Here is a 26,973-nt window from a genome sequence, read left to right on the forward strand (position 1 = left end):
TACTCTTTGCTGGGAAGGTTTGTTCAAATGGAAGCAATCGGAAGACATTTATACAAATCAGTTCTCTCCTTTGAGGTTGTAGTGGAAGGCTGAAGATTCTCTTGCATCTAAATCTTATATTTTTAGCCCTCCCCAAATCCATAGCGTGCCCCATTTTTGACCTTTGGAGCCACAAATTTTCCAATATGAAAAAGGACAATAGTGAAAACATACAAGATCAAGTTTCCTACCCTTTTTTCATATCAAACCACCGAAGTCTTCACATCATTTATTTTTGAGTAGAACAAAAACCAACCACCAGACTTTCTTAATAATGGATGGGAAAACTCCTATAGTATCTATTATAACCTCTGCAATTATTCATGGTTGAAAAATGGTTGAAAAGCTTTTCTTCCTGAATGTGAAAAAGTTGTCTCCCATGACATTAAATGTGAGTTGTGGTGCAAGCAGTTTAAGTTGGATCCCAGGTTTTCTCATTCTGATCCAAGGAGTGACAGCAGATGTAAATTCCATCAAGAATGCAAAATTCATATATATATATATATGAATATATTATTATTAATTATTTTATAAGTTGTAAATGTTGTTTAAGTTTTTTTAAAAATTTTTTTTAAATAAGCCTATATTCAGTTCTGGGAAGTTCGGGGAGGGGGGAGGGAGGGGTGGGTTTGGGAGGGATTGGGTGAGGGTTGTTGTTTATTTGTAAAACTTTTAAAAAATTTTCAATAAAAAAAAAGAATGCAAAATTCATTAAAGATTTAATTGTAAATCAGACCCTTTGGCCTTAATGTATATAAGTCATTTTTTCTTCCCCTTTAATTTGACTTTCTCTACTTAAGCATTAGCACTGAAGCCAGTTTTGTGAAGCTTCTTGGGGAACTCTATTTGTTTTTAGGATGACATCTTCACATAGAATCCAAAACCTGTCACCTTGAAATGAAATCCATGCTGATTCAGCCTTTCTTTTTGTAGAAATCAGAATAAATGCCAGCCTTTCTTTTTGTAGAAATCAGAATAAAAAATGTTCTACCATGCTGGATACGGAAATAGAGGCAGAACAAATTATTGTGTACATACTCCAAAATTTCTCTGCTGTCCAGGAAGGGAGTGATGAGAGGACTAATTTGCCAAAGCACAGTGCTTCCCTTTGATCTCGGATGAAATCTCTTCTTATATTCTTTATTTCTTACATTGGTGTGCTGGTCTATTCCCATGCACTGAGAAGTTTGCAATGTCGTTAGGTCATTCTGAATGCCAGAATAAGGTAAACAATGGTACAATAGTCCATGAAATATATGAATTTAAAAGTCCATATACAAAAATGCAGACAAATATCCGTAGCTAAAATGCAAATCCATTGAAAATTAATTACTCTTCTATTGCCATACATTGAGAAGTTAGTAATGTCATTAGAATGTTCTGAACACCAAAATAAGGAAAACATATAAATGAAATAAATAAATTTATATATATATATATATATATATATATATATATATATATATATATATATATATATATATATTCCACATATAAAAAGGCAAAAAAATTACTAGACCTACAAATATGAATCAAATTTCCTATATACTATCTATGCATAAACTAGTTTTCTATCAATTTCTGCAACCCTAAAATGAAGCTTGCTAAATACAGATAGGTGTAACTGTAAACGGTTCTCAATGTGGAAAAGAGTTCTTTAGACAGTCCTTTAAGACATGCTTGACCTTCTGATTTCTCAGAGTGTAAATAAAAGGGTTCAATAATGGAGTAATAATTGCAGTGACAAGTGCAATGGATTTTTGCACACCCTGCGAACGTCCTTTGGTGGGTAAGGAGTACATGAAGATGGAACTGCCATAGAATATGGTAGCTACTGTAATGTGGGAAGCACAGGTGGAAAAGGTCTTCTTCTGGCCTTTGGTGGAATGCATCCATAGGACAGTGGAAATAATATAGAGGTAGGAGACCCCGTTGACAGATAAGGAGGTGAGCAGCACCATTAAAGAGAAAGCTATCTCAAAGTCCAAAAGGAAATGGACATTCTTGCTGCAAGAAAGCTTTACAATTGGGGCATAGTCACAGAAATAATGGTCAAGGAGGTTAGAGCCACAGAAAGACAGACTGAGAAGGAAGAGCAGTGGAATGAGAAAGAGAAGGAATCCCCCAGTCCAGCAGCCCAGAACCAAGAAGACACAGAGATGTTTGCTCATGATGATGACATAACGGAGTGGGTAGCAGATAGCAACATAGAGATCAAAGGCCTTCACAGCAATAAGAACACACTCACAGGTACCCAAGGAGAAGTAGAAATAGCATTGGGCAATACATCCCCCAAAAGAAATAGCTTTGTTCGAAGAAATCAGGCTAACGAGCATCTTTGGGCAGATTGTCAAGACAAAGAAAGTCTCCAGAAGAGACAAGTTGCAGAGGAAGAAGTACATGGGGGTTTGGAGGCGTTGGTCCATGCATACCAGTGTGATGATGGTGAAATTCTCAGTTAATGTGAGCAGAAAAATCAACAGGAACATCCAAAACAAGAAGCATTTCAAGATCCTGGAAAGTTGGAAGCCAACTAAGATGAACTCAGTCACCTCTGTGATGTTGGGAGAGTTCAGTTCCATGTCCAATAGGAGTCTGAAGGGTCTTGCAGCATGAATTCTTAGAATTTCAACACACCCTGAAACTTCAGAACAGATTATCAGAATTCCAGATTGTTTCAGCATATAAACTTGTAATTATCCACATTCAGAATATGAAGGATATCTATTTCTGTGCTTTTTCTGGATTCTGTCTTCAGGTGCTTTTCAATAAGATCACACATCCCAGTAAATTATATTGTTTAAAAACAACAGTCCAAAATGCATACAGTAGCTAGTGCATCATCCTTTACCCATATTTTCCCCCCCAGAAGCTATTTTCTTACCAGTGCATTCTTTCTTTTCTTAGATATTTGTCCTTATTTTTGAAGACTAAGGATTCCTACATAACATGGTGTTAAAGTCCACCATCCCAGAATAGGCATTAATTTTTATATACTGTTTCAAAGATGCGCTGTTTTTAAGTTATTTATCTAGCTGAAAGTGTTGATGACAGTAGTTTTCATTCATTTTATCGTTTGTGTCCTCATTTGCATCCACCTCTATTTTGATGATCTTCTCAGTGAAATGTCAAGAACATGGAGAAAATGAGACCAACTTTTTTCATCTTTGGTTGTAGATTTGTGTCACATCTGTTGACTGCATGGGTTGGATATCCTGCCTGGGTTTCATTGCTGTTATGAAGCTGAACATATGCACTGCAAGCTAGGCCTAATATCATTAAAGTTTGATGCCACCAGAATGAATAAATTTACTTACAAACTTTATTCTCTGGGGAACCTATTAACAAATGTCTCCAAGGGCGTATCTCAACTTATCCTTTTTAATTTTTTATTTTATTTAACTGATTATTAAAGAGGGATATTGTTGGCTTGGAATTAATCATATGTTAAGTTTATTTCTGGGGAAAAGTGTCACAGGATAAAAACATATCCTACAGTACGTGTAGGCAAAGACATCAGAATGCCAGTCTAAAGAAGACTGAATTGGAAGTGACCACGTGAGATCTTCCTGCTGAAAGTTTAGGATATGGAGATGAAAATAGGAACCACTACTTCCTTTCTTCTTCCAGATTCAAGCTAGACCTCTCACTGATGATCATCCCAAAGTTTCATTCTTGGGGCCACTAGTTTCTCCCAGTTCATGTACACCTTATGAGAAGGATTCTTGTGATGTTTTCAGATACAGTATGTATTGCCTCTGATTTGTAGGGATAATGAAACACACTTTAACCATGTACACAATGGCTTCTACCAGCAGAAATTAAAATGAGACAAAAGCATAACATCATAACAATGATATGAATACTTTTATATGTAGATTGCAAGGGGTGAAAATGTTAGGCATCAAAAATAAGGGAATAAAATTTGATAGTTCCTTTTTTTCCAATACTTTTTTTCAGTACTGGAGTATAATAACTTCTGGAGGCAAGTTCTCCACTGATTATTATTTTTTCACTGTCAAGAAATTCTCCTTAGTTCTAGGTTACTTCTCTCTTTGTTCAGTTTGCATTCATAGTTTCTTGTCTTGCCTTCTGGTGCTTTGGAGAATAGCTTGACCCCCCACTTGTGTGTGGTAGCCCTTAAATATTGGAACCCTGCTATGATGTCATCCCTAGTCCTTCTTTTCATTAGACTAGATGTACCCAGTTCCTGTATGCATTTTGGGGTTCTTTGCATGTCCACAAGGATGAATTGTTTTTGACAGGCTGAAACATGGAGGGGTCCCTTGTAGCTCCACTTGGATTAACCTCACTCAGAAGCAGACTACAGTGAAGAATTGCTCTGTTTGGAATAACATATTAGAAGAATCATGGTCTGATTCAAAGCATCAGGTTTTTAACTTCTCTTTGATTTTTAATGCAAAGAATGGAAACAGATAAGCTGATGCTTATTTGAAACATGCAGTTAAAAGAAGAATGGGGATCTGGAAATTAACATCTTCACTCTGTTTTTAGGAATGAACTAATGGCAAATAGGTCCACAATAAAGGAATTCATACTGTTGGGGCTGAATGCCAACCCTCCACTTGAAGTTAGCCTTTTTCTCCTCCTGCTTGGGACTTATCTTTTGACATTAATAGGAAACACACTGATTGTTATTATCACAATGGTGAATGTTCAGCTCTGTAGCCCAATGTATTTCTTCCTCCAACATTTGGCATGGGTAGATCCTGGGTATATGAGTACTATAATTCCCAAAGCACTGGTCAACATAGCTACTGGTACTAAGAGCATCTCTTTAGCTGGTTGCTTCATACAGGTATTTCTTTATTTGGTCCTTGGCACCACTGCGTTCTTCCTACTGGCCACAATGTCTGTTGATCGCTACATAGCCATCTGCAACCTTCTTCACTACACAACCATCATGAATCCCCGAATCTGCTCATTATTAGTATTTTCTTGTTGGGTTGGGGGTTTATCACTAATTCTAGTTATATCCATTCCTTTATTTCTTATGCCATTTTGTGGTCCTAACGTCATGAATCATTTTTTTTGTGACTATGGACCCCTAATGAAGCTGGTATGTATTGACACCAGCTTCCTAGAAATGATTTTTTTTGTAGTTACAATATTCATTCTGCTTGGGACCTTAAGTGTCAACATTGTCTCTTATGTCAAAATCATTTCCACCATTCTGCGCATTCCATCAGCTACTGGGAGAAAGAAGACCTTCTCCACTTTTGCCTCTCACATGACCGTGGTCACTATCACTTACAGTAGTTGTATTTTCATATATATCAAGCCAAAAGGCACCATTGGATTAGACTACAACAAAATAGTGGCTCTTCTGAATACTGTTATTGCTCCCTTTCTCATCCCAATCGCATACCCTTTGAGGAACAGACAAGTGCAGGATGCCTGGAAGACTGAACTGAGACAAAGGATTGGTTTTGCAAAAAAATGAGATCATTGGCTATTGCTAGGGCTCCGAAAAAGATGTTCAGATTTAATGTCTTTGAATGGATTGTGCTGCCTTCAGATGTAATAATTACCCATTGAGATGGTCTTACAAGAGGATTAGAGAAAGCATAGAGTAGTGGTGGCAAACCTATGGCATGCATGCCAGAGGGGACACTCAGAGCTCTCTCTATGGGCATGCATGCCTCACTCTTTGGCTAGGTTTTTGCAGGAAAAAAGCCATTTCTCAAGCCCCTTTGTAGCCAAAACAAGCCTCTGGAGCGAGCGTGCTCTTTTCAGCTTTGAATTATATCAAATCTGACACCAGAAACAGACTAACAGATGACCTGAGTGCGGCATACGTTGCTTTCAAACTTACAAAATATAAGCCAAGGTTAGAGAAATTATCAGCATGCATACAACAACAAAAATCACATTAATGGTTCAAAAGCATGCCTAATGCAAACTGTTTACCTTTCAATAAAAAGTTGTTTGTATCATTGAAAGCTTTGTTATGGTGTTTTTCTTTTAAGACAAAAGATGTTAATCTATGAGTTGTTTTTTCTAAACTAAAACCTCAGTATTCAGATTAAATTGTGGTGTTGGCACTTTGCAATAAATAAGTGGGTTTTGGGTTCCAGTTTGGGCACTCGGTCTCTAAACGTTTCGCTGTCACTGGCATAGAGGATGGGATAATCAAGAATGGAAACATCTGATTGACATCAAAGGCCGAATCCCTGAAAATATTGGTTTGCTAGTGAAGAACAATGGAAAAAGACAATTGCCCATCTCTCCTGGTTGTCCATTTACAAAACACATCTGGTTGCACATTATGTGACCTAGGAGATATGAGAACTTCACCTAATGCATCCTCAAAGCTCTTACCATCTTCAGAAGCAGACCATACAGCCACCATCTCCTGATTGTTTCTTGGGTTAAAGTATGTTTTATTAGTTGGCACTCTGTGTGGATCATATGCAATACAATATAGTACAATAAGATATTTGGTTTTGGTTTACTTATGGGAGTCAATACTGGTGAATGTAGCTATCCCTCTTGATGTTTATCCCAGAGTAGAATAACTGAACTGGAGAATGAAGCTCAGTGATTATAGAATATCAGCAGGCAATGATCCCATTGATAAAGCTGAATGTAACAGAAAATACATAGTAAAGGCATGAAACATGAGATCTAGAGCAAGAGAATGTTGCCAATATAGAAATTAATGTTTGTAAGGTGTTCATAGTCACCTTAATGTGAGGTGGTCAGTAAACTTGGTTTAATAAATAAAATGAATAAAATAAGTATCTAATTAAGTGGTTTTGTTGGTTAATTCAAACCAAACCACAAGAATAAGGACTTTTTAAATTATAGCATCTTATTTCTCAAGACCTATCAAGAATTCATGCAAAGTTGCTTTGGGATATTGGAGAAAGATGGTAGACAAGACCTCCCTTCCTTTATCTTGCTCAATATGACTCATAGTTCTCATTTATAAAAAAATTTTGGTATCCAAATAGCTAGCAAAGGTTGAAAGCAGAGGGAAGTTCTTGAATGTCTCAGAATGCAAGCAAAACTACAGTTAAATAAAAGAAATATGAGTCCAGATCAGAAATGGACATTGATGTCCAAGTCTGATCATGTTTTGTGATGCTCTGGAATTCTCCCTGAAATAATTTCTGTCTGAATTCACTGTCCCACTGGGAGACACAGTTTTATTACCAATGGTCAATGGAATTAGACACAGCCAAGTCCATTTGATTCCTACCATTTTCAATGAGTTTTGTAAATGTGTGCTTGAAACACTTGAAATTGATTGAGAGAGAACTGATTTGTATTATTAGATCTGAATAGAATGGCTAATCAAATAAATCCTCAACTAAAGTGAAGACTTCCCTTGGAACATGCACACAATGGTCTTCTCTGTCTTTGGGTTTGACATTAACAATAGAGGGAGATACAGAATACTTGATACAGATTCCTTGCAATGCATTTCTCTGCATTGAGATGTCCCTGAGGGATCTTCAGAAGTCAGTCTTGAATTCTTCTTATATTACATGCTTTAGAACTGTAACTAGCTCTATTGAATATAAGATGTTGTTTCTGTGTTCTTTGATATGGAAAGATATTAAAGATAAAGGATGAGAGGTTGCAGAAGGGGTACAATAGAATAGAACAGAACAGAACAGAACAGAACAGAACAGAACAGAATAGAATAGAATAGAATAGAATAGAATAGAATAGAGTTGGAAGGGACCTTGGAGGTCATATAGCCCAACTCCCTGCTCAGGAAGGAAACCCTATACCATTTCACACAAATGTTTGTCCAATCTCTTCTTAAAAACTTTCAGTGTTGGGGCATTCACAACTTCTGGAGGCAGGTTGTTCCACTGATTAATTGTTTTAACTGTCAGGAAGTTTCTCCTTAGTTCTAGGTTGCTTCTCTCCTTGATTAATTTCCATCCATTGCCCCTTGTCCTGTCCTCAGGTGTTTTGGAGAATAGCTTGACCTCTTCTACTTTGTGGAAACAGGTTTATATACAGTACTGTATCTTTATATGCTTATATAAAAAGAAGTATCTTCATATACTTCTCTATAAAGGCATTAATTTTATAGACAGTCTTTGGTCATGAAATATGGGAAAGAATAATTTGAGTGAATATCACATAATAGTAGCAATGCCACCTTCCTCCATAAAAACAAGTTCTTGTTTTATTAAAAACCACACACAGTGACTGAAAAACAATGATCCAACCAAAATATATTCTTTTGCAGAGTTATATTTTGAACGAAGGTTGACCAACAGTTCTCAGTTTCTGCTTCTTGAAAGAAGTCATTTCAGTGCTGGTACATTTCTATCAGAAGAGGCATGATCTCTTGACTTCAGAAGGCTGGGGGGATTTTTCATGAGAGGTCTCTAGTTTTGAACTTGGGACTTAAGAGAAGAAGGCAAAATATATATTTTCTAATGACACCTATCTGCAGTGGGTTGTTTCTTTGTTTGATTTTTCTCCACCAGCAAATTCGCAATGAGAACTAGGACTCAGAACAGCACAACACAAGTGACAGAATTCATCTTAATTGGCTTCCAACTACCTAGGCCCATGGAATTCTTCCTTTTTTCATTGCTTCTGGTTGTGTTTTTCTTCACCTTAGCTGGAAACCTCATGATTATCACTCTGGTATGCATAGACCAACGCTTGCAAACCCCCCATGTATTTCTTCCTTTTCAACCTCTCCTTTTTGGAGATATTTTTTGTTCTGACAATCACACCAAAGATGATGATGGATTTAGTTTCTCAGAACAAATCTATCTCTTTCTTGGGCTGCATCAGTCAATGCTATTCTTATTTCTTCTTTGGTACCTGTGAAATCATCCTGATTGCCGTAATGGCCTTTGACCGCTACATTGCTATCTGTCATCCGTTGCGCTACACGATCATCATGAATGGACGGGTTTGTGTGAATTTGATATTGGTGTGCTGGATTGGTGCTTTCATGAATAATTTTGGCCCCATTGTTCTCCTGGGCCAACTGTCCTTCTGCAGCTCTAACGTTATTGATCATTTCTTCTGTGACTATGCTCCACTGATAAACCTTTCTTGCAATGATGTAGATACTCTCCTGACTTTGGAATCTACCCTCTCTTCTCTGGTGTTACTCAGCTCTTTGTGTGTAACTTTTATTTATTTATTTATTTATGAGACTTATATACCGCTTTAAGTGCAAGCACTCTCTAAGCGGTGTACACCAGTAAGCAATGTATATATATATATTACATTGCCCCCAACAATCTGGGTCCTCATTTTACCTACCCCGGAAGGATGGAAGGCTGAGTCAACCTTGAGCCGGTGAGATTTGAACCGCTGACCTGCTGAACACAGTCAGCTAAAGTGGCCTGCAGTACTGCACTCTAACTGCTGCGCCACCTCGGCTCTTTTGTCTCTTATCTCTACATAATTGTGACTGTCTTGAGCATGCAGATCAGTGGCAGCCGTGGGAAGACTTTTTCAACCTGTGCCTCTCATCTAACTGTCGCTTCCATCTTCTATGGCAGTGCCATCTTCATGTACTCTTTGCCCAGCAAGGGTCATTCTCGGGATGCCCAGAAAGCTGTGGCAGTTCTAACTGCTGTGGTCACCCCGTTACTGAATCCTTTTATTTACACTTTGAGGAATGAGAAGGTCAAAGATGCTTTGCGAGACTGTTTGCAAAGGCACAAACGTATTTTGTGAGAAGAAACCATTGGAAACACTTAGCCAACCTTGGCTGATCTCAAACAAATCAATATAGAGTTGGAGTTTGTTGATACATGGATAAGAGAACTATCGCCTATTGCTGTAGTCTAGATTGGGATCTCAAGAATACATTCCAGAAGAGCACAGTGAAAAAAGAGCTTCTGTGCTGCTATTAGGAGGACAGCATGGGTATGGCCACAGTTACATCAGAGTTAAATTTTGTGAAAGGTGGTTTTTATATTATGATGGATTGTTCAGGACTTGGAAACAATCTGTGTACATTTTGATGCTTTGAAATTGTTGCATTTCTATTTCTAGTTGTAATCCTGATCTTGAATGAAGACTAGCATTGAAATTCTCCTCTATTGGGACTAGAATTCTTGCTTGGCTGTTCCTTAGATCTCAGCACTCTTGTTTGATCTTTCACCTTCTTGGCTTTTAATTTCTAAGTTACTATTAGAGGGATGTAACTGGTGACGTAGTTTCAAATATATGTGTAAGTATGCAAAGAACAGAATTATTTTCACCCACATAATGTGAAACTGTCACATCATCCTTTTGAAAAAAAATCATTTTGGGTTGCAGTATCAATAGTATTTAAGAAAAAAAAAAGCTGACATAAATTGATTTGTTTCCTAATTATAATTTAAGTCTTATATGAGAAATATTTGCAAATTGGGAACAGAACAGAAATGATATAAAGAAATGATGATGTATATTTAGAGGTATGAAACTATGGAAGCTGGGAGGAAATAAGTAAGGTGTTGTGTCTGGATACAGATCAATGACCTTTGAGTCATCACAGCATGGTTCTAGTGGAGAAAAGGTGACGTATTTCCTACATATGTTGGACATTCCAGATGGATTATATACTACCCATGATTCAACACATCACTTCTTTTCATTATTTCTCCAATCATGTCCCCCCTCCTTAAAGCATGAATGTCCCAATGCTTCGTGTGACAGCTATTCCACCACTATTTCCTAGTTTTATAAGAAAAGGACCCACCAGCCACATAGTCAGATGAACAGAACAGAACAGAATAGAATAGTTTTGTTGGCCAGGTTTTATCAGACACACAAGGAATTTGTCTCTGGTGCATAAACTCTCAGTGTACATACAAATAACAAAGTAATCTAATCATAAGACACCCATAATAGAATGTAATAGAAAAGATAAACTATATCTTTAGACATAAGACATTATTGTGGGAATTACGTGTTTTAGCAGAAGCACCTAATTCCCACAATAACTCCTCCACAGAAAGAAGTGGGAGGGTGAGATTGAGCATCATGAATGGTCAAGAGGAAAAGTTGCATTCAACTAGAAAAATAATTTGGTTTTAAATACTGCCTAATTATTTACTTAAAACGTTTACATAGCCACCCATCTTATAACCAACTTTCAATTCAATCCAATCCAACCTAACCCAATATCATTTTAATCCATCCAATCCCATCCTGAATTTGCTAACACCTTTTGCACTGTGTGCTTCAAAAAGTAACAAAGCCTGTACCATAGTTACATATCACAGAGGTTGGGTTCATAGAGGTTAAGTCAAAAGCAAACCACAACAAAACTTAGTATGTTGCATGACAGAGAACAAAACAAAGCACAAAGTATGAGGAACATGAGCACAATGATTTTCTCTGTCTTTGTGTTTGACATCAATAAAGGAAGCAGATACAGAATACTTGAGGGGTCCTTGGTGCTCTCTGAGCTTGTTCATTTTCTTGCAGATATTTCATCACCCAAACTAGGTAACCTGCTCAGTTACCTAGTAATACTTGGGGTATTTTTTACTTGATTATGGGTCTGATGTTAACATTGGAGTTAATCTATGCTGATCTGGGTGCTGGTTGCTGGTGGAGAGGTGCTTGTTAATGTCTTTTTAATAGACACATAGACATTAACAACATCTAATGACTGAGGAATTCTGGGACTTGAAGTCCACAAGTCATAAAAGGGCCAAGTTTGAAGACCCCCTGCAGTAGAATATACACTAGAACAGGGGTCCTCAACCATGGCAACTTTAAGACGTGTGGACGTCAACTCCCAGAATTCCTCAGCCAGCAAAGCTAGTCTAGAATATAAACTGACAGCAAACCCCACTCCTTACTAGCACTGATGATGTTACCTAGTTTGGGTAATGAAATGTCTGCAAGGAAACAAGCAAGCTCAGAGAGCACCAAGGATCCCTCATGTCAACACTGAGCTACAAATGTTCTCCTTTATTAGTAACAGAATAATTGATAACAAATTTATTATGCACTCGGTCCTGTAAAACAAAACCTCGTCCTGGACAGGCCTTGGCCTGGACAACTCACTGTCAATAAGCTTTTGAAACACTGAAGGCATTGTTTGCACAAGAGCCTGTGTTGTTGCACCCAGATCCAGAACAACCATTTGTAGTACAGGCTGACGCTAGTGATGTTGGTGTGGGGGCTGTGTTACTTCAAGTGAACAGTCAAGGGAAACTGCAGCTGTGTGCGTATACCTCCCTCAGGTTGACAGAGATGGAGAGAGCATGGGCTATCTGGGAGAAGGAGGCATTTGCCTTGGGGTGAGCTCTCTCCACTTGGAAACTTCTGCTGGAGGGAGCTAAATATCCGTTTGAGGTCTGGACTGACCATAAGAACTTGGAAGTATTGCAAACCCCTAGGCGTCTGTCATTGAAGCATGTGTGTTGGGCACAATATTTCAGAAGATTTTGCTTTCACCTCAAATATGTGTCAGGGGTAAGAATTTCCTCGCTGATGCTTTGTCCCGACTCCCACAATATGACAGTAAAAGAGTTGAGGTAGTGCAAGCAATCCTGCCTACATATGACCAACCTGGGGTACATACTTGCACCAAGGTGGGGGCTTTTGAGGACGATTTGAGAGAGGCACTAGTACAGGATATGTGTCTGTGGGACAATCCTGGCTTGCTAACTCAAAGGGACGGATTGGCATGGTATAGCAATAAACTATACATACCAAAAGAAATGGGAAACCGGGTTTGTCACTGGTGCCATGACTCGAAACAAGCGGGTCACTTTGGATTTTTAAAAACCTTACATCTAGCCAGACGTCAGTTCTGGTGGCCCCGGATGAGGCGGGATATCTAGACATATGTAAATGATTGTCATGTGTGCGCTCAGTGAAAACCATATCCCGGGAAGCCGATCGGGTTGCTTCAGCCTGTCGTAGACCCGGACCGTCCACGGCAAGATATAGCCATGGACTTCATTGTGGAATGAAGTCCATGGCTATATCTCTCCTTAGTGTATATTTGGCAGGCAGTATTTTCACCACTTACAATATACACAAAACAGATTCAGAAATTGTTCATGGTCTCTAGGCTATGGTCTTGCAATTTTCTGTGAGTAATAGTCATTTTTCTAGATTGTGAAATGGTGCTGATTTTGCTTACAAATCAGAGGCAAAGCAAATGCATCTGTTAAAATGTTACCCCTTAATTCAATGTTTGGGAGGCATAACTTTCTGCATTCTCAGATGTACCCTCTGTGCAATTTTGCTGCCTTCTTTTTCCATATCTCTTCAGGGCAATGAACATGGAAGCTGCCTCTTATAAACAATGAAGCTGGTTATCATTTTAAAGCATAAGGTGCAACATGTATTCGAGACTAACTGTGAAGATCCCACAGGGACTTCTTGAGGATCAAAGAAACATATTGCAAATTGCAAGAAATGTCTATCAAGTATTTTCTGTCAGTTTCTCTGTAGATATCAAACCCAAAGACAGAACAAAACATTGTGTGCATGTTCCTGATATATTGTGCTTTATTTTGTTGAGGATTATCAAATGTTTTGCTTCCTGATTACCACGTCCTCTTGTAAACCACATCAGTGTGTGATCATTACATCTGAAAGCAGCACATGCCATAACTTAACAAAGCAGAAGATGAACTTTAAAATCTGATTCAAGGTCACTTCAATGACAAATCATTTCAATTTCTTGCAAAACTCAATCCATTGTCTCAGTTCAGTCCTCAAAGCATCCTGCACTTGTCTGTTCCTCAAACAATATATGAACGGGATCAAAAGTGGAGCCAGGACAGTATTCAGAAGAGCTATCATTTTGTTGAAATCTAATTTGCTGCTGCCTTTGGGTCTTATGTACATGAAAACACAACTGCTGTAAGTGATGGAGACCACAGTCATGTGAGATGCACAGGTGGAAAATGTCTTCTTCCTCCCTGTAGTTGATGGGATGCGCAGAATCGTGGAAATGATTTTGACATAAGACACAATGTTGACACTTAAGGTCCCAAGCAGAGAGAATATGGCAATCATAAAATTAATCAGTTCTAGGAGACTGGTATCAACACATGAGAGTTTGATTAGTGCTCCATTGTCACAAAAGAAATGATTGATGATGTTGTTAGGACCACAAAATGGCATTTGAAAGAAAAGAATGGCTGGAACTAGAATTAATGACAAACCCCCAATCCAGCAACAAAGTACCAATAATGAGCAGATTTGTTCATTCATGATGGTTGTGTAGTGAAGAGGGTTACAGATGGCTATGTAGCGATCAACAGACATTGTGGCCAGTAGAAGGAATTCAGTGGTGCCAAGAACAAAATGGAGGAACATCTGTACGAAGCAACCAGCTAAAGAGATACTCTTGCTACCAGTGGCTATGTTGGCCAGTGTTTTAGGAATGATGCTACTTACATACCCAATCTCTATCCATGCCACATGTCGGAGGAAGAAATACATTGGACTACACAGTTGGGCATTCACCAATGTGACAATAATAATCAACATGTTTCCTATCAATGTCAAAAGATAAATCCCAAGCAGGATGAGAAAAAGGCCAACAGCAATTTGTTGGTTGTTAGTTAGCCCTAACAATATGAATTCCCTCACTGTGGTGCTGTTTGCCATTTAGTTCATTCCTAAAAAAAGAGTGAAGTGAGAAGAGATTATTCCAACTTCAATTTTGTTTCAGTTGCCCATTACAAATGAACACAATTTCACCAGCTTTAATTCTCTGTAGACCATCAAATGGTTGGTCTCTGACATAAGTAATAAATGATGATTTGAATCGGATCAAGGTATTGTAGGCATCAGCCTGTGTTCTCACCTGTCCAAAATGAGTCATACTTTGAGTCATGAAAAAAAATCTATTTTTGCATGGTTAAAGTATCTGATTATTTTATATTTGCTCAGTGCTCTCTTCCCATCTCACCTGAGAAAAGTCATTTTTCTCTTTCTGTCAGAAGAAAATTCTGCGTAGAGAGGGCAATAAAGCATTGTATATAATCTAAGTGCTAATGCAGGTGTAGTATTTCTGAGAAAAAAAGTCTTACAGTAATTTTATATCTTCTATAATGGTCAGTGAATATTGAACAGCTTTCTCCCTATACTATGCTAAGTAGTTATTGCTACTAACCTTGTGTTTCAAATTGATAATGTTTCAAGTCCTGAAGAAAAGGTGATCCTATCATTCTTCTCAATGGAGCTGCATTCAGAAAACATACTTGGACCGGTTAGCAGCTTCTCTGAGTTTAAGACCTATCCTGCTGCACTAATAGAAAATAATAAATCTCACTTGAAGAGGAATAATTTTTGAGAACTTCCTTGAACAAGGGTGACAGCTCCAGTCACAATATTGGATAATTGTTGAATAAGGAAGAAAGATGGGGAATAAAAGAAAAGAAAAAAGAATACTGTATTGCCAAATTGGAAAGATGCCCAATATAGATTAATTATCAAGTCATTTCCAATTCCTGCTGAACAGAAGATCTGTCTTTAACCTGGTCCTTCAAGTCTTCCAATAATACGTTCATCATTGCTGGAACTGAGTCTGTCCACCTTAATGCCCGTTGTCCTATTCTGTTGATTCCTTTCATTTTTCTGAGCATTAGATCCTTCTCTGGAAAGCTAAGTTTTCACATTATGTGTCTCTCCATTGTAGACACAGTAGAAAAGTCATCAGCCCCTTGTTTCTTCCCAATGATCTCCCCTTCTTGGGTTTACAAGAAGATTCATAGTAACAGAGATAATACAGAAATACAGAAGAATAGAGTAGGAAGAGACCTTGGAGGTCTTTAAGTTCAACCTGTCCGAAGCAGGAGACCCTATACCATGCCACACAAGTGGGTCTCCTGCCTCTTCTTAAAAGCCTCTAGTGATGGACCATCCAGAACTTCTGAAGGCAAATAGATTACTTGCTAATTGTTAAATGTCCCTAAAATGCCTTTTTGGAAGTTCACTCTAGGACAACACCTTTGTGCTGGTTAACATCTCCTTAGCATTTTGCCATGAGGATAAAGTGGGGAGATGAATTCAACATAAAGCTTATTCAGGGAAATTTCAGACTAATTAACTCTCTGATAAAATATTCATCATGCAGATTTGTCAGCCAGGCAAATACAACCTGCACGCTTATAAACTAGGATCAAAAGAGACTTGATTCAGAAGTAAGTTCTAATGGGTTCTGCAGGCCATATTCCCCTATGATGAATTATAGGAGTAAAACAAAATTGGCTTGAGTTTTGTTTCTAAAACCGCATCCTAAACAGCACACATGAGACAGTCTTTACCTACTGCAACAATCTGAAGCTCTCCAGTCACAGTCTTGATATTCAGAGCAGTATTAAACCTCAATATTCTTGACCCAAGTGTTGAAACATTTCCAAAATACTCACCGTTTCCAATTTATATTAAAATATTCATACAGATTTCATGAACCCTATGCTATCTTCTTTCTGCCCGTAAAACCATCCTCTAGTTTATTAGACTGGGCTGAATATATCGATTAATAAAAAACAAGGAAAAAGCATCCATAAAAACTTTACTCCCTAATTCAAATTTGGGGAATGATGAAATTCACCATCCAGAGTGTCTTTCAGAAGATTCCTGGGTCACAGATATACAGAGGACAATTTTTCTGCATACATACATACATATTTTTTTCACAGCAATGAGTATAGAAGTAACTTCTTATAAACCATGGAGCTTGTTATTGTTTTGAAGCATGTGATGTAAGAGGTATTCAGGATTGGCTTGCAAAGCTCCCTCAGAACCTCCTCAAGCAGTGATAAAATGCATTGCAGGGGAATCTGTATCAGGTTTTCTATAACTTCTTCCTCTATTGATGTCAAACCCAAAGACAGGAAAAATCATTGTGTGCACATTCATCGTGTAGGGCACTTTATCTTGGCCTCTCTCATGCCACACACCAAGTTTGGTTGTGGTTTCGTTCTGCCTTCACATCTGTGATAAATCACATCAACTGCTGTGATTTATAAACCACAACCTAGGGTTTGTTAGTTTTTGAAGCACAGAGTGCAAAAGTGGTGTCGTCTCCTTTTGCTATAGGGATAGGTAATTTCCCCCGTGCTTTGGCTGGCCTTGGTTCAATAGATATGTCATCTCAACAGAATAATCCCAAAGGTGCTTTCTCAAATGGTAACTGGAATATTAGAGGTTTTTAAGAAGAGGTTGGACAACTATTTGTCTGAAATGGAATAGGGTTTCTTGCTTGAGGAGAGGATTGGACTAGATGACCTCCAAGGTCCCTTCCAACTCTGTTATTCTGTTACACACAGAGACACACTGACAAACTTATTATTTTCCAAAATAATCAGAATAGAGAATAGAGCTGAAAGGGACCTAGTACTGTGTTTCCCCGAAAGTAAGACCTACCCCCAAAATAAGCTCTAGTTTGGGGGCAAGGGACACACCTAAAAATCAAGCTAGGGCAAGAGTGAGGGGGTAGAGCTGTCCCACGCACCCCACACCTGTTTACCTTACCAGTAGGACTGCCACAGCCAGACTTCCCATGCCCCAACACCTATCTTGCAACTGCCTGAGTTCTTCTGTGGCTGCTTGTAGCTGCATGGCTGGTAACGTGGCAGGAGGCCGCATCGCACTTCAGGCTGGTGCCACTCACACCAGCCCAAAGCACCATGTGGCCTCCTGCTGTGAGCAGTGGCACCATCCGAAAGCACCACGCGGCCTCCTGCTATCAGCAGCGGCACCACTGCTATGTGCCACGTGGCGTCTGGCCACAAGCAGCAGCAAGCAGCCACTAAAGAAGTCAAGCAGCAGTGCGACAGGTGTCAGGGTGTTGAAGGCCTGGCTGTGGCAGTCCTAAAGTAAGACATCCCCTGAAAATAAGACCTGGTGCCTCTTTTGGAGGCAAAAAATATATAAGACTGGGTCTTATTTTGGGGAAAACATGGTAGATCTTCTAGTCCAACCCCTGCTCAGGAGACCCTATATCATTTCATAGGTGATTGGCCAGTCTCTTCTTAAAAACTCCAGTGGTGAAGCACCTACAACCTCTGAAGACAAACAGTTCCACTGGTTAGAATTTTGTCCTTAATTCCAGGTTGCCTCTCTTCTTGATTAGTTTCTACCCATTGTTTCTTTTCTTGCCTTCTGGTACTTTGGAAATTAAGTTGACCCTTCTTCTTTGTGGCAGACCCTCAATAATGAAATATTGCTATCATGTCACTCATAATCCTTTTCTCTAGATTGGCCTACTCAATTCTTGCAACTGTTCTTCATGTTTTTGTCTCCAAGCCTTTAATCATCTCAGTTGCTCTTCTCTGCATTTTTTTCCAAAGTTCTCAACATCTTTTTTGTAATGTGGTGACCAGAACTGGAGGCAATATTCCAGGTGTGGCCTTATTCAGGATTTATAAAGCAATACTAATATTTCACGTGATTTTGATTCCATGCCTCTGTTTATACAAACAAGGACTGTATCAGCCTTTTTGGCTCCTGCCACACACTGCAGGCTCAATATAGTAAGAATACTATATCAAATATTCTATAGTATATCAACTACTTATAAAAATGAAATATATAGGTTGTATTTTAAAGGAATCCATCTTTCAAAAAGCAACAGTCAATTTTTTTACCATTTTACTCTATATTTACCAATTATACTCTATTACCCTTTATTGGACACACTTATTTTTTTTAATGCAGGAGATCACTTGAACATATCAACATCTCTATTGGAGTCTAATATTATGGTTATCCTTATAGCAATATATAAACAGTGAGTGGAGCAACTCAACTTCAGTGTATTCCCTGCAGGCTTGGCTGCAAACTAACAATTTTTTTCTTTACTCTTTGCTGGGAAGGTTTTTTCAAATGAAAGCAATAGGAAGACATTTATACAAATCAAATCTCTGCTTTGAGGTTGTGTTGGAAGGCTGAAGATTCTCTTGCATCTAAATCTTATATTTTCAGCCCTCCCCAAATCCATAGTGTGCCCCATTTTTGACCTTTGGAGCCACAAAATTTCCAATATGAAAAAGGACAATAGTGAAAACGTGCAAGATCAAGTTTGTTACCATTTTTTCATTGAGAAGAAAAATAACCATACCAAACCACCAAAGTCTTCACATCATTTATTTTTGAGTAGAACAAAAACCAACCACCAGACTTTCTTAATAATGAATGGGAAAACTCCTATAATATCTATTATAACCTCTGCAATTATTCATGGTTGAAAAATGGTTGAAAAGCTTTTCTTCCTGAATGTGAAAAAGTTGTCTCCCATGACATTAAATGTGAGTTGTGGTGCAAGCAGTTTAAGTTGGATCCCTGGTTTTCTCATTCTGATCCAAGCAGTGACAGCAAATGTAAATTCTATCAAGAATGCAAAATTCATTAAAGATTTAATTGTAAATCAGACCCTTTGGCCTTAATGTATATGTCATTTTTTCTTCCCCTTTAATTTGACTTTCTCTACTTAAGCATTAGCACTGAAGCCAGTTTTGTGAAGCTTTTTGAGGAACTCAATTTGTTTTTAGGATGACATCTTCACATAGAATCCAAAACCTGTCACCTTGAAATGAAATCCATGCTGATTCAGTGACCTCATTAATTTTTGTAAGTAGATATAAATTTCTTTTTGTAGAAATCAGAATAAAAAATGGTCTACCATGCTGGATACGGAACTAGAGGCAGAACAAATTATTGTGTACATACTCCAAAATTTCTCTGCTGTCCAGGAAGGGAGTGATGAGAGGACTAATTTGCCTAAGCACAGTGCTTCCCATTGATATCGGATGAAATCTCTTCTTATATTCTTTATTTCTTCCATTGGTGTGCTGGTCTATTCCCATGCACTGAGAAGTTGGCAATGTCGTTAGGTCATTCTGAATGCATGAATAAGGTAAACATATACAGTCCATGAAATATATGAATTTAAAAGTCCATATACAAAAATGCAGACAAATGTCTGTAGCTAAAATGCAAATCCATTGAAAATTAATTACTCTTCTATTGCCATACATTGAGAAGTTAGTAATGTCATTAGAATGTTCTGAACACCAAAATAAGGAAAACATATAAATGAAATATATTTCATTTTATATATATATATATATATATATATATATATATATATATATATATATATAAAATGAAATATATTTTGTACATATATTTGTATATGTATATATACATATACATATATATATGTATATATACATATACATACACATACGTATATGTATATGTATGTGTATATATATATATATATATATATATATATATATATATATATCCCACATATAAAAAGGCAAAGAAATTACTAGACCTACAAATATGAATCAAATTTCCTATATACTATCCATGCATAAACTAGTTTTCCATCAATTTCTGCAACCCTGAAATGAAGCTTGCTAAATGCAGATAGGTGTAAACCAGTGGTTCTCAACCTTTCTAATGCCATGACCCCATAATACAGTTCCCCATGTTGTGGTGACCCCCAACCACTTATACATCACTGGGTGCCAGGGGCGTGGCCAAAGAAAAAGAGGAAAAATGGCAGACAGCCTTGTTTGGCGACCCCCGTGAAATGGCCGTTTGACCCCAAATGGGGTCCAGACCCACAGGTTGAGAACCACTGGTGTAAACAGTTCTCAATGTGGAAAAGAGTTCTTTAGACACTCCTTTAAGACATCCTTGACCTTCTGATTTCTCAGAGTGTAAATAAAAGGATTCAATAATGGAGTAATAACTGCAGTGACAAGTGCAATGGATTTTTGCACACCCTGCGAACGTCCTTTGGTGGGTAAGGAGTACATGAAGATGGAACTGCCATAGAATATGGTAGCTACTGTAATGTGGGAAGCACAGGTGGAAAAGGTCTTCTTCTGGCCTTTGGTGGAATGCATCCATAGGACAGTGGAAATAATATAGAGGTAGGAGACCCCGTTGACAGATAAGGAGCTGAGCAGCACCGTTAAAGAGAAAGCTATCTCAAAGTCCAAAAGGAAATGGACATTCTTGCTGCAAGAAAGCTTTACAATTGGGGCATAGTCACAGAAATAATGGTCAAGGAGGTTAGAGCCACAGAAAGACAGACTGAGAAGGAAGAGCAATGGAATGAGAAGGAATCCCCCAGTCCAGCAGCCCAGAACCAAGAAGACACAGAGATGTTTGCTCATGATGATGACATAACGGAGTGGGTAGCAGATAGCAACATAGCAATCAAAGGCCATCACAGCAATAAGAACATACTCACAGGTACCCAAGGAGAAGTAGAAATAGCATTGGGCAATACATCCCCCAAAAGAAATAGCTTTGTTCGAAGAAATCAGGCTGACAAGCATCTTTGGGCAGATTGTCAAGACAAAGAAAGTCTCCAGAAGAGACAAGTTGCAGAGGAAGAAGTACATGGGAGTTTGGAGGCGTTGGTCCATGCATACCAGTGTGATGATGGTGAAATTCCCAGTTAATGTGAGCAGAAAAATCAACAGGAACATCCAAAACAAGAAGCATTCCAAGATCCTGGAAAGTTGGAAGCCAACTAAGATGAACTCAGTCACCTCTGTGATGTTGGGAGAGTTCAGTTCCATGTCCAATAGGAGTCTGAAGGGTCTTGCAGCATGAATTCTTAGAATTTCAACACACCCTGAAACTTCAGAACAGATTATCAGAATTCCAGATTGTTTCAGCATATAAGCTTGTAATTGTCCACATTCAGAATATGAAGGATATCTATTTCTGTGCTATTTCTGGATTCTGTCTTGACGTGCTTTTCAATAAGATCACACATCCCAGTAAATTATATTGTTTAAAAACAACAGTCCAAAATGCATACAGTAGCTAGTGCACCATCCCTTATCCATATTTTACCCCCCCAAAAGCTATTTTCTTAAGAAATTCACATTACCAGTGCATTCTTTCTTTTCTTAGATATTTGTCCTTATTTTTCAAGACTAAGGATTACTAGATAACATGGTGTTAAAGTCCACCATCCCAGAATAGACATTAATTTTTATATACTGTTTCAAAGATGCGCTGTTTTTAAGTTATTTATCTAGCTGAAAGTGTTGATGACAGTAGTTTTCATTCATTTTATCGTTTGTGTCCTCATTTGCATCCACCTCAATTTTGATGATCTTCTCAGTGAAATGTCAAGAACATGGAGAAAATGAGACCAACTTTTTTCATCTTTGGTTGTAGATTTGTGTCACATCCGTTGACTGCATGGGTTGGATATCCTGCCTGGGTTTCATTGCTGTTATGAAGCTGAACATATGCACTGCAAGCTAGGAAAACCAGCTTGATGCCACCAGAATGAATAAATTTACTTACAAACTTTACTCTCTGGGGAACCTATTAACAAATGTCTCCAAGGGCGTATCTCAACTTATACTTTTTAAATGTTGATTTATTTAACTGATTATTAAAGAGGGATATTGTTGCCTTGGAATTAATCATATGTTAAGTTTATTTCTGAGGAAAAGTGTCACAGGATAAAAACATATCCTACAGTACATATAGGCAAAGACATCAGAATGCCAGTCTAAAGAAGACTGAATTGGAAGTGACCACATGAGATCTTCCTGCTGAAAGTTTGGGATGTGGAGATGAAAATAGGAACCACTACTTCCTTTCTTCTTCCAGATTCAAGCTAGACCTCTCACTGATGATCATCCCAAAGTTTCATTCTTGGGGCCACTAGTTTCTCCCAGTTTATGTACACCTTATGAGAAGGATTCTTGTGATGTTTTCAGATACAGTATGTATTGCCTCTGATTTGTAGGGATAATGAAACACACTTTAACCATGTACAAAATGGCTTCTACCAGCAGAAATTAAAATGAGACAAAAGCATAACATCATAACAATGATATGAATACTTTTATATGTAGATTGCAAGGGGTGAAAATGTTAGGCATCAAAAATAAGGGAATAAAATTTGATAGTTCCTTTTTTTCCAATACTTTTTTTCAGTACTGGAGTATAATAACTTCTGGAGGCAAGTTCTCCACTGATTATTATTTTTTCACTGTCAAGAAATTCTCCTTAGTTCTAGGTTACTTCTCTCTTTGTTCAGTTTGCATTCATAGTTTCTTGTCTTGCCTTCTGGTGCTTTGGAGAATAGCTTGACCCCCCACTTGTGTGTGGTAGCCCTTAAATATTGGAACCCTGCTATCATGTCATCCCTAGTCCTTCTTTTCATTAGACTAGATGTACCCAGTTCCTGTATGCATTTTAACCTTCAGCCCCCAAATCATCTTTATCTGTTCACATTGATTCTGTTAACGTTCATATGTTCTCATTGATTTTAGGTAAAAAATATTGAAAGAGAATTTGAACCCATCTCAGAAGAACAGTCTGGAGAACATTGAGCAAAGGTGAGATAACCAAAATATCATCATCCAGAAACAGTTCTTTGCACGTCCACAAGGATGAATTGTTTTTGACAGGCTGAAACATGGAGGGGTCCCTTGTAGCTCCACTTGGATTAACCTCACTCAGAAGCAGACTACAGTGAAGAATTGCTCTGTTTGGAATAACATATTAGAAGAATCGTGGTCTGATTCAAAGCATAAGGTTTTTAACTTCTCTTTGATTTTTAATGCAAAGAATGGAAAGAGATAAGCTGATGCTTATTTGAATCATGCAATTAAAAGAAGAATGGGGATCTGGAAATTAATATCTTCACTCTGTTTTTAGCAATGAACTAATGGCAAATAGGTCCACAATAAAGGAATTCATACTGTTGGGGCTGAATGCCAACCCTCCACTTGAAGTTAGCCTTTTTCTCCTCCTGCTTGGGACTTATCTTTTGACATTAATAGGAAACACACTGATTGTTATTATCACAATGGTGAATGTTCAACTCTGTAGCCCAATGTATTTCTTCCTCCGACATTTGGCATGGGTAGATCTTGGGTATATGAGTACTATAATTCCCAAAGCACTGGTCAACATAGCTACTAGTACTAAGAGCATCTCTTTAGCTGGTTGCTTCATACAGGTATTTCTTTATTTGGTCCTTGGCACCACTGCGTTCTTCCTACTGGCTACAATGTCTGTTGATCGCTACATTGCCATCTGCAACCCTCTTCACTACACAACCATCATGAATCCCCGAATCTGCTCATTATTAGTATTTTCTTGTTTGGTTGGGGGTTTATCACTAATTCTAGTTATATCCATTCCTTTATTTCTTATGCCATTTTGTGGTCCTAACGTCATGAATCATTTTTTTTGTGACTATGGACCCCTAATGAAGCTGGTATGTATTGACACCAGCTTCCTAGAAATGACTTTTTTTGTAGTTACTATATTCATTCTGCTTGGGACCTTAACTGTCAACATTGTCTCTTATGTCAAAATCATTTCCACGATTCTGCGTATTCCATCAGCTACTGGTAGGAAGAAGACCTTCTCCACTTTTGCTTCTCACATGACAGTGGTCACTATCACTTACAGCAGTTGTATTTTCATATATATCAAGCCAAAAGGCACCGTTGGATTAGAGTACAACAAAATAGTGGCTCTTCTGAATACTGTTATTGCTCCCTTTCTCATCCCAATTGCATACTCTTTGAGGAACAGACAAGTGCAGGATGCTTTGAAGGCTGAACTGAGACAAAGGATTGGTTTTGCAAAACAATGAGATGATTGGCTATTGCTAGGGCTCCAAAAAAGATGTTCAGATTTAATGTCTTTGAATGGATTGTGCTGCCTTCAGATGTAATAATTACCCATTGAGATGGTCTTTCAAGGGGATTAGAGAAAGCATAGAGTAGTGGTGGCAAACCTATGGCATGCATGCCAGAGGGGACACTCAGAACTCTCTCTATGGGCATGCATGCCTCACTGTTTGGCTAGGTTTTTGCAGGAAAAAAGCCATTTCTCAAGCCCCTTTGTAGCCAAAACAAGCCTCTGGAGTGAGCGTGCTCTTTTCAGCTTTGAATTATATCAAATCTGACACCAGAAACAGACTAACAGATGACCTGAGTGCGGCATACGTTGCTTTCAAACTTACAAAATATAAGCCAAGGTTAGAGAAATTATCAGCATGCTTACAACAACAAAAATCACATTAATGGTTCAAAAGCATGCCTAATGCAAACTGTTTACCTTTCAATAAAAAGTTGTTTGTATCATTGAAAGCTTTGTTATGGTGTTTTTCTTTTAAGACAAAAGATGTTAATCTATGAGTTGTTTTTTCTAAACTAAAACCTCAGTATTCAGATTAAATTGTGGTGTTGGCACTTTGCAATAAATAAGTGAGTTTTGGGTTGCAGTTTGGGCACTCGGTCTCTAAACGTTTTGCTGTCACTGGCATAGAGGATGGGATAATCAAGAATGGAAACATCTGATTGACATCAAAGGCCGAATCCCTGAAAAAATTGGTTTGCTAGTGAAGAACAATGGAAAAAGACAATTGCCCATCTCTCCTGGTTGTCCATTTACAAAACACATCTGGTTGCACATTATGTGACCTAGGAGATATGAGAGCTTCACCTAATGCATCCTCAAAGCTCTTACCATCTTCAGAAGCAGACCATACAGCCACCATCTCCTGACTGTTTCTCGGGTTAAAGTATGTTTTATTAGTTGGCACTCTGTGTGGATCATATGCAATACAATACAGTACAATAAGATATTTGGTTTTGGTTTATTTATGAGAGTCAATACTAGTGAATGTAGCTATCCCTCTTGATGTTTATCACAGAGTAGAATAACTGAAGTGGAGAATGAAGCTCAGTGATTATAGAATATCAGCAGGCAATTCTCCCATTGATTATAGAATATCAGCAGGCAATGCTCCCTTTGATTATAGAATATCAGCAGGCAATGCTCACATTGATAAAGCTGAATGTAACAGAAAATACATAGTAAAGGCATGAAACATGAGATCTAGAGCTACAGAATGTTGCCAATATAGAAATTAATGGTTGTAAGGTTCTCATAGTCACCTTAATGTGAGGTGGGCAGTAAATTTGGTTTAATAAATAAAATGAATAAAACAAGTATCTAATTAAGCGGTTTTGTTGGTTACTTCAATCCAAACCACAAGAATAAGGACTTTTTAAATTATAGCATCTTATTTCTCAAGACCTATCAAGAATTCATGCAAAGTTGCATTTGGATATTGGAGAAAGATGGTAGACAAGACCTCCCTTCCTTTATCTTGATCAATATGACTCATAGTTCTCATTTATAAACATTTTGGGTATCCAAATATCTAGCAAAGGTTGAAAGCAGAGGGAAGTTCTTGAATGTCTCAGAATGCAAGCAAAACTACAGTTACCATAAATAAAAGAAATATGAGTCCAGATCAGAAATAGACATTGACGTCCAAGTCTGATAATGTTTTGTGATGCTTTGGAATTCTCCCTCAAATAATTTCTTTCTGAATTCACTGTCCCACTGGGAGGCTCAGTTTTATTACCAATGGCCAATGGAATTAGACATGGCCAAGTCCATTTGATTCCCACCGTTTTCAATGAGTTTTGTTAATGTGTGCTTGAAATACTCAAAATTGATTGAGAGAGAACTGATTTGTGTTATTAGATCTGAATTGAATGGCTAATCAAATAAATCCTCAACTGAAGTGAAGACATCCCTTGGAAGATGCACACAATGGTCTTCTCTGTCTTTGGGTTTGACATCAACAATAGAGGGAGATACAGAATACTTGATACAGATTCCTTGCAATACATTTCTTTTCACTTAGATGTCCCTGAGGGATCTTCACAAGTCAGTCTTGAATTCTTCTTATACCACATGCTTCAGAACTGTAACTAGCTCTATTGAATATAAGATGTTGTTTCTGTGTTCATTGCTATGGAAAGATATTAAAGATGTTGGCTGAGATATTGCAGAAGGGGTACATCCATGAGCGAAGAAGACAAGGCTTCTTTTAAAAAGCCCTGCGAATGGAGAATGCTATGCCTCCCAAACATTGAATTTGAATTGTAGGCATAACGATACATAGATTAA

At 38.0% G+C, this 26,973-nt stretch overlaps 3 protein-coding genes and 1 pseudogene across 5 annotated transcripts; 3 read left to right on the plus strand and 1 right to left on the minus strand.

Moving 5' to 3' along the window:
- Nucleotides 1-3,569: 3,569 nt before the first annotated feature.
- On the plus strand, nucleotides 3,570-25,136 carry LOC120302014 (olfactory receptor 49-like). 2 transcript variants are annotated; one of them, XM_039329915.1, is made up of 2 exons: nucleotides 3,570-3,784; nucleotides 23,301-25,136. In XM_039329915.1, the coding sequence occupies exon 2, from the start codon at nucleotides 23,699-23,701 to the stop codon at nucleotides 24,635-24,637; it is 939 nt and encodes a 312-aa protein (XP_039185849.1). In that variant the 5' UTR covers nucleotides 3,570-3,784; nucleotides 23,301-23,698; the 3' UTR covers nucleotides 24,638-25,136. The 2 variants fall into 2 exon arrangements, with proteins under 2 accessions (XP_039185849.1, XP_039185848.1); XM_039329914.1 differs by lacking the exon at nucleotides 3,570-3,784 and adding an exon at nucleotides 22,498-22,747.
- Nucleotides 4,565-5,543, plus strand: LOC120302081 (olfactory receptor 49-like). The gene has a single exon (XM_039330011.1). It carries the CDS (start codon nucleotides 4,565-4,567, stop codon nucleotides 5,501-5,503), a length of 939 nt encoding a protein of 312 aa, XP_039185945.1. The 3' UTR covers nucleotides 5,504-5,543.
- On the plus strand, nucleotides 8,517-9,732 carry LOC120302082 (annotated as a pseudogene).
- On the minus strand, nucleotides 13,504-17,012 carry LOC120302009 (olfactory receptor 49-like). Of its 2 annotated transcripts, none has more exons than XM_039329901.1 (3): nucleotides 16,656-17,012; nucleotides 15,140-15,208; nucleotides 13,504-14,642 (listed from the first exon to the last, which is right to left on the minus strand). In XM_039329901.1, exon 3 carries the CDS (start codon nucleotides 14,629-14,631, stop codon nucleotides 13,684-13,686), a length of 948 nt encoding a protein of 315 aa, XP_039185835.1. In that variant the 5' UTR covers nucleotides 14,632-14,642; nucleotides 15,140-15,208; nucleotides 16,656-17,012; the 3' UTR covers nucleotides 13,504-13,683. The 2 variants fall into 2 exon arrangements, with proteins under 2 accessions (XP_039185835.1, XP_039185834.1); XM_039329900.1 differs by having other exon boundaries at nucleotides 16,398-17,012.
- Nucleotides 25,137-26,973: the final 1,837 nt, after the last annotated feature.

The sequence above is a fragment of the Crotalus tigris genome, unplaced genomic scaffold, assembly GCF_016545835.1.
Source record: "Crotalus tigris isolate CLP2741 ecotype Arizona unplaced genomic scaffold, ASM1654583v1 scf7180000024422.1470167, whole genome shotgun sequence".
In the NCBI taxonomy this organism is placed as follows: domain Eukaryota; kingdom Metazoa; phylum Chordata; class Lepidosauria; order Squamata; family Viperidae; genus Crotalus; species Crotalus tigris.

Excerpts from the sequence above, each read along its gene's own strand:
- LOC120302081 (XM_039330011.1), top strand. The coding sequence starts at position 4,565 with ATGGCAAATAGGTCCACAATAAAGGAATTCATACTGTTGGGGCTGAAT.
- LOC120302009 (XM_039329901.1), bottom strand. The coding sequence starts at position 14,631 with ATGGCAAACAGCACCACAGTGAGGGAATTCATATTGTTAGGGCTAACT.
- LOC120302014 (XM_039329915.1), top strand. The coding sequence starts at position 23,699 with ATGGCAAATAGGTCCACAATAAAGGAATTCATACTGTTGGGGCTGAAT.